Source organism: Schistocerca americana, chromosome 8 (genome assembly GCF_021461395.2).
Source record: "Schistocerca americana isolate TAMUIC-IGC-003095 chromosome 8, iqSchAmer2.1, whole genome shotgun sequence".
NCBI lineage: Eukaryota > Metazoa > Arthropoda > Insecta > Orthoptera > Acrididae > Schistocerca > Schistocerca americana.
In genome coordinates, this window is record NC_060126.1 from 138,170,664 (window position 1) to 138,183,171 (window position 12,508).

Sequence of the window (12,508 nt, forward strand, 5' to 3'; positions counted from 1 at the left end):
TCGAAAACTTGTTCGACGGTCTGAATTCAGTAACTGGCGACATGAGGCACATGGTCGTCCGTTCGAGATGTTTACGGGACGTCCCTCTCGGGCCTCGGGGCAGATCTCCACCCCGACCTTCTCCAAACATCTTGTGCCACCTGTTTGGCTGCGACCGGAAAGGCAATCATCCCCGAAGGCTTCCTTAAACATTCTTTGAGTTTCCAGAGGCGTCTTGTTGGGCTTCACTGAAAAATTTATCGCATAGCGTTGCTCTAAAGATTTCTCCATAGTAAGTTCGACGCGACGTAGAGGTTCCCGGAAGAAGCCGTCTTAACGCACCAAGAACACGGAGGCATTTGGGCGACCTACCACTGGAAAGCTAAGGGTCCCCCTCCACCCACGTCAATCGCTCCGACAACTGTGTCACAGAAAATTGCGACGAATTACTTTTCGGACACGCCCTGTACATTGCGCGATCGTCAGACTGAGTGGCAGTAGTCTTAAGTACGAAACCATTCTGCACTACATTTTAGGTGTATGACTCGTTCCAAAAGGGGACATACGTAATATGGGTCTGGAGTTCCATTCTGCTCCTCAGCGGAATGTGCGCTTTTTTTCAACTTCTACACAGGATAAAAAAAAAAAAAAAAAGAAATGGTTCAAATGGCTCTGAGCACTATGCGACTTAACTTCTGAGGTCATCAGTCGCCTAGAACTTAGAACTAATTAAACCTATCTAAACTAAGGACATCACACAGATCCATGCCCGAGGCAGGATTCGAACCTACGACCGTAGCGGACGCTCGGTTCCAGACTGTAGCACCCAGAACCGCACGGCCGGCACACAGGATAAAATTGTGTGCGCGACCTAGGCACGCAACTGGAACTTTGTTTTCAGTGCACAATGCTCTTACCGACAGTATTTTTAAATACAAAATTTTTGTTTCGCTGATTATGATATTTCACAACACGATTACATCGCAGTAACAGAAAGAAAACTCGATTTATAAAACTTCGGGTGGGAAATTATGGTTTCGTAGCTTGTTTATCTTTCTTTTACCAAACACAGTACATAACGAATGTGTAAAACATTTGTTAGCCAGCATATCTGATACAATCCATCAGATAAATTGTAATTTAATACTGCAATACAACATGGTTAGTGTATAACACGAGCGATGGGCGCTCTATATGACATTTTTCATGTAATGTCGTGACCAAAAATTCTGTCAGTCTTGAGGGTATCTCTGTTTCTAGTATCTGTTTTCCTACTGTACATACAAGCATGTCTTATGGACGCTACTCAGTTTTTTCCTGACGTTGGTCCAAATATTAGCAGAACGAAGTTTGCACGTTAACGACCTTAAATATTTTCATTCAAAAAATTACGCAACTCTGTAAAAATTGAGATGAAATCATTTGAAACGAAAGGAGGGGAGGAAGGAAGACTGAATTTTAACGTCCCGTCGACAGCACGGTCTTTAGAGGCGGAGCACTACCTCGGATTATGAAAGGATGGGAAAGAAAATCAGCCGTATCCTTTTCGAAGGAATCATTCCGGCAGTTGCCAAGGGCGGGTTAGGGAAACCACGAAAATCTATATCTGGATGGCCGCACCGGGATTTGAACTGTCGTCCTCCCGAATGTGAATGGCTCTGAGCACTATGGGACTCAACTGCTGAGGTCATTAGTCCCCTAGAACTTAGAACTAGTTAAACCTAACTAACCTAAGGACATCACAAACATCCATGCCCGAGGCAGGATTCGAACCTGCGACCGTAGCGTAGCACTCCCGCCGGCCATGGGTGTGTGATGTTCTTAGGTTAGTTAGGTTTAACTAGTTCTAAGTTCTAAGGGACTGATCACTTCAGATGTTAAGTCCCATAGTGCTCAGAGCCATTTGAACCATTTTTTTCGGAGGAACCATCCCAGCATTCCCCTGAGGCAAATTAGGGAAAACACGGAAAATTTAGATCAGGATGGCTGGACAAGGATCTGAACCGTCGCCCTTCCGAATGCGAGTCCAATGTGCTAACCACTGCACCACCTCGGTTGGTCACGTGACTTTGCGAGTAGTGTAAGTGGGCAACAGAAACTACGTTCTCCGCACATAAATGCTCAGTCCGTAGAGATTCTTACTGTGTGTTTTCTCGCTTGTTGAAAGGGCGCTAAATGCATCTCGAGTGCGTGAATAAATAGCCATTGATGCGAGGCACGTGAAAGAGCGGGCAAAGTGGGCTAAGGTCGAGTTTTGTGCGCCGAGGCTGGGAGCCTACGGAGCAAGCGGGCTGACCCGGCCTCGCGCGACCTTGGCAATGACATCGGCCGAGGACAGCCCAGTCGGCAGCGCCGCGGCGCGCGAGCCTACCCCAGGGCGGTCCGGTGTGCGCGTGCTAAGCTGCCGCCGCCGCCGACGCCGCCCCCGCTGCAGCTGCAGCTGCAGTGCGTGTGCGCGTACTGCGTGCGCCCTCGTGTGTGTGTGTGTGTGTGTGTGTGTGTGTGTGTCGCGGCGCGCGTGCACAGCACAGCGGAGCGGTCCGGTACCCAAACCCCGGCGACGGCGGAAATCGATATGCGGCACGTGGCAGACACAGGGGCTCTGGTGCGGGGGCGGGGGTGGGCGTGGTGGGCGGGGGCTGGAGAGGGGTGTGGAGGAGTGCAGCCGCCGGCGATGCGCCTGACGCGCGGTTGTGTGCGTTGTCTGGCCGCACAGCCGCCGTCTGGCTGCGTGTTCAGGGGGAACTGCCCAAACGCCGCACGCAACACCCTAGCGTCGCGCTGCGTAGCGTCGCGTGAGCCCGGCCTGTTATAGCCGCGGCTCTACGCTTCTCTGCTTCCGACAGATACCGCAAAATTAACTACAGAAATGTCTGGCCGCCGTTTCGATTCGAGGGTACTGGGTTCGAACCTCCATTCCACTACTCTTACGTGAAACGCTTTCCCGTCACTTTCTTTTAAAATTTAGGAGAAAGATGGTCATAATACTACAGAAAGATCACTTTCCATACGCAGAATGACTCAGAGATAAGAAAATCCAAGTCACGCATACTTATCTTCCTAGCTGCGGTCGATTCGAGAGTATTGGTTTGGAAGCCAGGTCCAGCTACTTTTAGTTACTTTACTTTACATGTGTCAAGGGCCTTATCGACCATACGCCTGCTCTATGAGCCTCTTCCACTTCTGCCAGTCCAATGCGCTGTTTGTCTAGTTGCTGCTGCTGTTCATCCTCATTGTGTCCTCCCGAATGTTATCCCGCCATCTGATCCTGGGTCTCCCTCTTCTTCTCGTTCCTTCTATTGTTCTGCTGAATGCCATTCTAGGTAGTCTATTCTCTGTCATTCTTGCTATATGGCCTGCCCAATTCAACCTTCTCCTCTTGAGCACTTCGACGATGTACTGGTGTTTGTACAGCCCTCTTAATTCTTCATTTCTTCTTATTCTCCATTCCATGTTATTTTCGTCGTATACAGGTCCAAAAATTTTCCTTAGTACTTTTCTTTCGAATATTAACAGTTTTTCTTCATCTTTCTTTCTAAATATTAGTGTTTCACATCCATATAACATCACACGTATAATGGTCGATTGATATAAGCGGATTTTGAAGTTACTGCTAAGATCCGGCTACGCTCATCCAGAATTTTTACGGTCATTTCTTTGCAAAATGTTTTCAGAGCCCTGGGAAAAATAGAAGATACGAACCATTTTTTAAATACTTCACATCACTCAGGGAAAGCAATGCCAGGTTCGGGTTTGAAGTAGTACCTCTGACAGTATCAACATAACGAGATAGTGTGGGACTTGTTATCGCTAATCCGAATGTATAACCATAGAGAACAGGTAGACCGTACAAAAATTATACTGCCTCCACTGCATATCTCTCTCTCTATGCTCGTGAGAGGAGGATAAGCAAAACACGCCGGGGTGGCAGAGAGCGCTAACGCGCTGCTTCCTTGGACTCGGGTGGGCGCCCCGGCCCCCGGATCGAGTCCGCCCGGTGGATTACTGACGAGAGCCGGTGTGCCGGCCAGCCTGGATGTGGTTTTTAGGCGGTTTTCCACATCCCGCTAGGTGAATACCGGGCTGGTCCACACGTTCCGCCTCAGTTACACAGCTCGAAGACATCTGAATATATTCACACTATTTCATGGATTCCACTAGACACAGACAGTTGGGGTACACTATTTCCGTCCTGGGGGGTACGGGGTGGCGGCAGGAAGGGCATCCGGCCACCCCTTAAAATTAACATGCCAAATACGATTAACCATGGCCGACCCTGCGTATCCGCGGGACAAGGCGCAACCGATAGCGATAGAGAAGGATAAACAAAATCTAGTCAAACGCACCCGACTGCCTGGCTGTCGATGGCCCTCCAATACACTGGCTTAATTTTTTTTAAGCATATGTTCTCAAAAAAAAAAAAAAAAAAAAAAAAAAAAAAAAAAAAAAAAAAAAAGGTTCAAATGGCTCTGAGCACTATGGGACTTAACTTCTGAGGTCATCACTCCCCTAGAACTTAGAACTACTTAAACCTAACTAATCTAAGGACATCACACACACCCATGCCCGAGGCAGGATTCGAACCTGCGACGTAGCGGTCGCGCGATTCCAGACTGTAGCGCCTAGAACCGCTAGACCACCGCGGCCGGCGATGTGTGTGGTGTCCTTAGGTTAGTTAGGTTTAAGTAGTTTTAAGTTCTAGGGGACTGATGACGTCAGAAGTTAAGTCCCATAGTGTTCAGAGCCATTTGAACCATTTTTGAACTGTTGCTAATTTGAGATTTGAATGAGTAGGCTACCTTTCACAATGCGAACCACACGGCGTGGAGGATGGCTCGTTCTCGTTAAATCCTGGTCTATAAATCTAGACAAATGGTGGATCATGCAAATATTATACTCCTTTAATATAAATATACGAAGGAGTAGAAGTAACAATCTCTAGGCCTTGGGAGATCAATAGGCACATAAAAAACACGGAAAACGTTACTAAGCGTTCGTACGAGTCCTTCGGAGTTAACAGAATAAACACACACGCGCACACACACACACACACACACACACACACACACACACACACACACACACATACACACACAAACACAAAATCAATTGTATCTTCACTGCAGCTAATGTAAAAATGTAAGCCGTAAAAAATGTAAGAAAATGTAAGCCGTAAGAAAATGTAATCCTTTTAAGTGATACGCAAATAGAATAGGGGCAGGCAATGGTAGCTGTACAGATCAGAAAGGATTTGGGTGAAAGAGGCACAGGAAGAGGAGGGGAGGCGGCAGAGACCGCTTAAGGAAACATCTTAGAATTCGCTTTTAGAGCTTTGAGCGAATCCTCGGAACTCTCAGGCCGAATTTCGAGGGTAATAAGGTTTAAATTCCCTATCGCGAGGCGAATTATCCATTAATTCTCCCAAAGTTCTTAGAGCGAATTTTGAAATGTTTCCTTAAGCATTTTCTGCCCTCCTTGCCCATCTGTCTCTTTCTCCAAATGCTGTCTGATCTGAACAATGACACAGAAAAGTGCGTAATCCATTTGTCTTACTAACCTTTTTCTTTTTCGAAAAATTCTGACACAGGTATTGTGATGCAGTGCAGTGGATATTAGCATGAATCTTTCGGACAGACATATTTAAAAGAAAACTATATCACGAGCGTGAGGATATGGATTGTTATCCACTCGAAAACTTGTGCATTGTAGACATATAAAAACAAAACAATAGTGTTTTTGAAAAATCGTGCTTTGGCACAATAGCTCTATGACCTTCATTAAACGTACCGCAAAACTAAAAATTTAGTTCAAACTGCAGCCCTGTTAACATATGTATAAATCGGATACCACCCTGCATCCTTAATGTCGGTGCAGATCTAGATACAAATGATAGGACTGGATGGATGAGCTGTCAGTGACTTGGTATTTTTGGCAAGCACGGTTGCCATGACGAATGTTGTACCGGTATGATATGATTGCTTTCCCTTGCGGTCACGGTCTCTATTTACGGTCTTTCTCAGTGCATTGGGATACCTGAGGATGATCTGTTGTTTGATTGAAAAGGTAGTACTAATAAAGTGAAATACAGCTGTTGTGCTGTGGGAAACACGGCGGCGTAACTGACGGCGCGCCTATTTGAAAGAACGGCGAACGGATAGCGGCCGATATCGCAAACTTTAGAATTTAAAATCGTCTGAAACAGATTAAAGTTTGATAGTACTGTACCATTTACTGTTATTGATGTGATACATTAATGTATGTGTACAATCCGCAACGGTACATGATACTTTCCGAATGAATACAAACCATCGAAACAACAGACTATATAAGACGAAACGTCTTCAGGTCCTGATAATATGCATGCTCATATTATTCCGATGGAGACACGTGGTTCTACAGGCAGATCCAAATCTGTCGTTTGTATGCGCATGCGTGCTCGCGTTTTGTCACACGTGACTTTGCTTTTGGTCTGCGAACGCTGCTACCTGTCACGCATCGATTATACCGATCTCATTTGCGAGGGGACGGGGGACAACGGGATTTCGCGTGTCGCTGCATACGTGACTAGCGCGGCGTAAATGATGGACCTACGGCGATCCAATCGCTCTGGCGGTTGCGGGCGTGATAGACGGAGTCTCCTCTGGGTACCTAGGCACCAAAAATGTGCCGCGCATCGGTAACACTGGGGTGTGAGACAGAAACTGATAGAGGACTAATGTGGGCGTAATCCGACTACCTTAACTGCACAGAGCACGAAAAAATTAAGTCAATAGTATCACTGTGGCGGCAAAGAAAAAATTGAAGTGATAGACATATGATAGTTCAAGAACACTATCATATCCACATTTATACGTCTTGGCGAATATATCTGGTGACAATACATAATTAATGCCCAGGTAAGCAAGTTACATTCTTCTTCCTCAGTTTCGTATAGTTGAATGCATGTGAGATCTTGAGCTAACAGCGAGTCTCCTTGTAAAAGCTGTTTAAGCAAATTTAAATAAAAGTTTCGCGCCATTGTCGTCTCTATCATCTCACCACAAACTGCCGCTACTTCTCGAACCATCGTTGAGACTATAAGAGATAGTAGCCTGCATAATGTAGTTCTTATTTCTACAGAGAACACTATCATCCCATCGACAGCTTGTTTGGCGATGGTTTTGTATCTACACATCGTTTTATCTTTAGATAGTAGAATCCACCGAATAAGGAGAAGATTACTATATATACTCTGCCTGAACAGGCCATGAAGGCCCAACGCACCGACCGGCCGCCGTGTCATCCTCAACTACATGCGTCACTGGATGCGGGTATGCCGGCCGGGGTGGCCGAACGGTTCTAGGCGCTGACATACGGCCGGGAGAGCGGTGTGCTGACCACATACCCCTCCATACCCGCATCAAAACTGGCTCTGAGCACTATGAGACTTAACTTCTAAGGTCATCCGTCAGTCCCCTGGAACCGCGTGACCGCTACGGTTGCAGGTTCGAATCCTGCCTCGGGCATGGGTGTGTGTGATGTCCTTAAGTTAGTTAGGTTTAAGTAGTTCTAAGTTTTAGGGGACTGACGGATGACCTTAGAAGTTAAGTCTCATAGTGCTCAGAGCCAGTTTTGATGCGGGTATGGAGGGGTATGTGGTCAGCACACCGCTCTCCCGGCCGTATGTCAGCTTATGACACCGAAGCCGCTACTTCTCAATCGAGTAGCTCTTCAGTTTGCCTCAAAAAGGCTGAGTGCACCCCGCTGTCAACAACGCTCGGCAGATTGATGGTCACCCATCCAAGTGCTAGCCCAGCCCGACAGCGCTTAACTTCGCTGACCTGACGGGAACCGGCGTTAACACTGCGGCAAGGCCGTTGGCAAGGGGAAGATTAGATAGTAATTATATTTCAGAACAAATTAATGCAACTGTGTTCTCTTCGCCGTCAACAATTTAAACTTGTTTTGAGGCTATATACATGGCAAGCTCCTGCCGATATTGCAAGGTAATAAACAGATTTCATAGTAAAGAAAGAGAGAGAGAGAGAGAGAGAGAGAGAGAGAGAGAGAGAGAGAGAGAGAGAGAGAGAGAGACTGAAAGTGGCGAAAACCTCAATTGTAACATATACTGAATCATATCATAGTCGTGAGGGACTAGCCGAGCGGTCTTGGGCGCTGCAGTAACGGACTGTGCGGCTGATCCCGGCGGAGGTTCGAGTCCTCCCTCGGGCATGGGTGTGTGTGTTTGTCCTTAGGATAATTTAGGTTAAGTAGTGTGTAAGCTTAGGGACTGATGACCTTAGCAGTTAAGTCTCATAAGATTACACACACATTTGAACATTTTTGAATCATATCATAACTTGCTAGAGGTAGACACACAAACACGTCTGAACTATGTCAAAAGAAGACAACTGACAAGAAAAAGAGACGTAAGTTAAACTCAGGAAGATGTGAACTATTGAAGGAAAAAGTGGAAAATTCAACAGACAGTTCAACGTATCAGATGAATAGAACAAAATTAAAAATGTAAATCTCAAAATTTTAGAAGATGGTGGAGAAGTAAAAAAGAAAACAATAACGAAGAATGTCTTACATTAGGGACACTGGATGAAATCTATCATTGCAGGAAAAGGAGGCATGACCATTCTATAAAAGCAAAAAATGTATAACAATCGGAATGATGAACTAAGAACACACACTAAAAGGAACAGAGAGAAGTGGATTAAAGATGACGAGACTGAATAACTGAAAAGAAGGTGAATCAGAAGAAATGACTGTCTTTCATCTTCTACGAGAGCCTATTGAAAGATAATGCCTGTGATTTTTATGTAAAAACTCAGAAAGATTTTCAAATAAAACAAACATTAGCAACATTCTATATCTTTATTCTTAATATTTATATATTTATTTCTCAATATAGTTACCCTGGCGGCGGACACATTTCTCTGAACGCGAGACGAGATTGTTGATACAGTCATTGTTGGATGTTTGAGTTTGTTAACAGAGCGACAACCTCACCTCTGGTTGTACGACTTCATCGCTATCAAAGTGAACTGTCCGTTGTTTTAGTTTTGCAAACATATTAAAATCGGATGGAGCCAAGTCGGATGATCGATGACAGCCATCCCAAGGCATCGGATTGTTGCAGATGTCGATGTGTTTGGTCTAGCATTATTATACTGAAGGAGAAGATGCTCAATGGGTGGACGAACACGTTCTCTCTCACGCACCGACACAGTTACTTTTTATACCGCCGTGTTAGACGCTACAATTCGGAGCCATCTAGCGGCAGAGGTTTGCAACTTGCCTCAGCGCAGCGGGGAAGTCGGCAAGATAATATGCATGACATGTTATACCTCAAGCGACACAGAGGACAGAATAAATAATTCGGAGGCATTGCTTGTCAGCACGCCCTAGCAAAACATACGATTCACGACCAAGTAAGCTAACATTCCCCTCACAATTGCTTGTATCACAGCATCGCGAGAAAGACTGTGAAAAATGGTTCAAATGGCTCTGAGCACTATGGGACTCAACTGCTGAGGTCATTAGTCCCCTAGAACTTAGAACTACTTAAACCTAACTAACCTAAGGACATAACACACATCCATGCCCGAGGCAGGATTCGAACCTGCGACCGTAGCGGTCTCGCGGTTCCAGACTGCAGCGCCAGAACCGCGCGGCCACTTCGGCCGGCTAAAGACTGTGAAATTGTGAAGGAATAAAGAGTCGACAATCTTTGGAACTGTCCGCGAGGTGCACTTTGGTAGTTAAATCGGTAAAATACGAACCGCGAATGGAGTGTTTCAGAATACAGCACACAATTGACTTGTCACATAATTAATTTATGCTTTTTTTTCCCCTCTCTGCGATTGCTGATTCTTCTAAGTACTGCTGTGTTGGATCAGAGAAATTTAATGAGATGTTGCAGTGTGTTTATTTAAACATCACAGCTGTTACACAATTAGTCGTGATGTTCATAGAATCATGCCTTTATATGTAAAAAGAAAATTATTTTCCCGAGATTGAGCTTTTCCCCGGGAAACACAGAGGAGATGATGTCAGTATTATTTACGTCTACTGATGGCGAAAAACACACACACACACACACACACACACACACACACACACACACACACACACACACACACGCGGGGAGAGAGAGAGAGAGAGAGAGAGAGAGAGAGGGAGAGAGAATTATAAGTTGGAAAACGGCTGAGAACGGAAAGTGAGCAATTTTTCAACATGTCTCTTCCAGCTTCGATATGCAGTCACTGTGTGTACAGTTTAGCTGTAATAAAAACTAAAATGCTGGCTGCATGAAATTCTCCTTTGATCTCGCGCACTGTTCGCCTGTGTGCTTTGCACGTGGACTATAAGGATTTACATACACAATCAAAGCTGAAATTCCAACGGCAGGTGCTATGTGTATTGCACGTGCCACACGAGACCAGTTTGCGAGTCAACCGCAGTGTCGAGGCATTTGTGGTGGTGCACCAAAGTCCAACACAACCCGCCGCTAAAATTGGTCCTGCGTTCTGCGGCGGAATTATTAACTCGCAAATGAAGTAGCATTTGCCGGAAATGGACTCTAACTGCACGAGTGCGACCGATCGGCACCCGAAACTCGTTTCGTATTGCCATACTCATTCGGCAGCCCGCGAAGCAATGCCGGATTTTCTCACACCCAGATTTATCCACTCCCGAAGGTATCCTGGGAGTAATATTTCTTCCTTCTAGAGCTGAACAGCGCTGTAATATCTCTGTGTTTCGAGCAAGGTTCTCCACTGAGCTTCGTTATACAGCTACCAGTAAATTTAACGAGTCAGAAAAAAAATACGATGGAGACGTGGTGGCTCTTAGGAATAATTCAGACGTTTTACTAGAGCGACGCAGTGTTATAGTTTTTCTCATATTCTGGCGTATATACGTGATACTACAGTAACATATTTTTTTTTTGAAACACACAGCACGGGAAATGTGTGGTTGCCAAAGTTCAGGAAAAGCCAAGACTTTGCAAGCTGCCACTAAATGATTTCCTCTTATAGCTCTACAGGACGTCATGCATATAACTGCAGGTATTTTTATATGTGGTATTTTAATATGTACATACAAACTTTACAACCTGATGTTTTCTGCATGGTCGTAACTTCACTGCGCACTGCGACTGTCAGTATATACAAAAAAAAAAAAAAAAAAAAAAAAAAAAAAAAAAAAAAAAAAAAAAAAGAATTGGCTCTAAGCACAGTGGGATTTTACATCTGAGGTCATGAGTGCCCTAGACTTAGAACTACTTAGACCTAACTAACCTAAGGACATCGCATACACCCATGCCCGAGGCACGAATCGAACCTGCGACCGTAGATGCAGCACGGTTCCGGACTGAAGCGCCTAGAACCGTTCGGTCACAGCGGCCGGCCATACGCTAACCGTTTTCTGTCCCGCAGCTCAACACCTGACCTGCCGCCCACTTCAAAATAAGCGTGTATGTCTTGTTCTTGCAACATGGAGGTACTAACCAACCTAAAAACATACTACTCCTAGTACCTGTAATTATTAGTCTGCAAATGATGTAAATGCTAATGTAATGTTGTTCAGTAAACCGTCCTGTAACGAATAAAGTAAACAGAAGTCTAAGTTATACACTTAGAAAGCAGGCTGTTGCCAGTAGCGGCACCGTACTTCATACCCTAGAATCTGTCAGCGAATACCGCTTGCAGTGGTAAAATGGTACTTGTAACGGGAAGTTATCCACGTCGTTCAGATGCGACATGTGGACTGTCTACTCTCAACGTCGTTTGCTCGAAGTTGTCCTGATATTACGTTACAAGCTCCTGCGTTTGACATCACATCCATCAGAGAGTTCAAAGGTTTCAAACGTTTCCTCCTTCGTCTCTCGACACAGATTTGGAGTGACAGGTACGAATCGTCAAAAAACGCGACCTCTTCTCAGAAACAGTCGGTCCTTTAACGTCTGTAACGGACGCTAGGACAAGTGATAACCTGTATGTATAGCATACGGTGATAGGTCAGAGGTCACCATTTTTGTTGAAACGTGAACTACGGAGAGGGGGATGGGAAAAACGGAACAAATAATTTTGTCGCAACAACTGCCGCACCAACGGATTTTCACGGTTGGGCGAAAGCTACACACACACACACACACACACACACACACACACGAGCGCGCTCACAAATAGTACCGCCCTACCGATTACACGATTCGTGGATTACGAACTATCCTAATTAATTCAGTCACATTTTGCATATTATTAAAAACGTAAAAATGTATTAAACTGTATTAAATAATATCAAATTACGTCGTCGGATATAAGACGAAACTCTGTGTCCCGGCGTAAGCTCTCCCTCGTTCCGTTACGGGAACAAAAGACTCATTACATCAATGTCCGCTAGATGGCAAGCGCGTGGCAGTTCCGCCTGTAGCCGCTCGAGAAATTTTCCGCCAACTTTCGCAGCGGATAATGAAACTTCTGTAGCTATTTTATGACAGGTGAAGCTACAGTGCGGAACTAGTTTTGAGAATTTGCAG

The 12,508-nt window shown here is 45.2% G+C and overlaps 1 protein-coding gene across 1 annotated transcript in view; it reads left to right on the forward strand.

The window, feature by feature from the left end:
- Positions 1 to 2,554: 2,554 nt before the first annotated feature.
- LOC124545631 (loricrin-like) overlaps positions 2,555 to 12,508 on the forward strand; it is a 36,541-nt gene continuing 26,587 nt past the window's right edge. The window contains exon 1 of the mRNA XM_047124577.1: positions 2,555 to 2,674. Within this exon, the coding sequence (XP_046980533.1) occupies positions 2,555 to 2,674 (120 nt within the window). The remainder of the gene's footprint in view (positions 2,675 to 12,508) is intronic.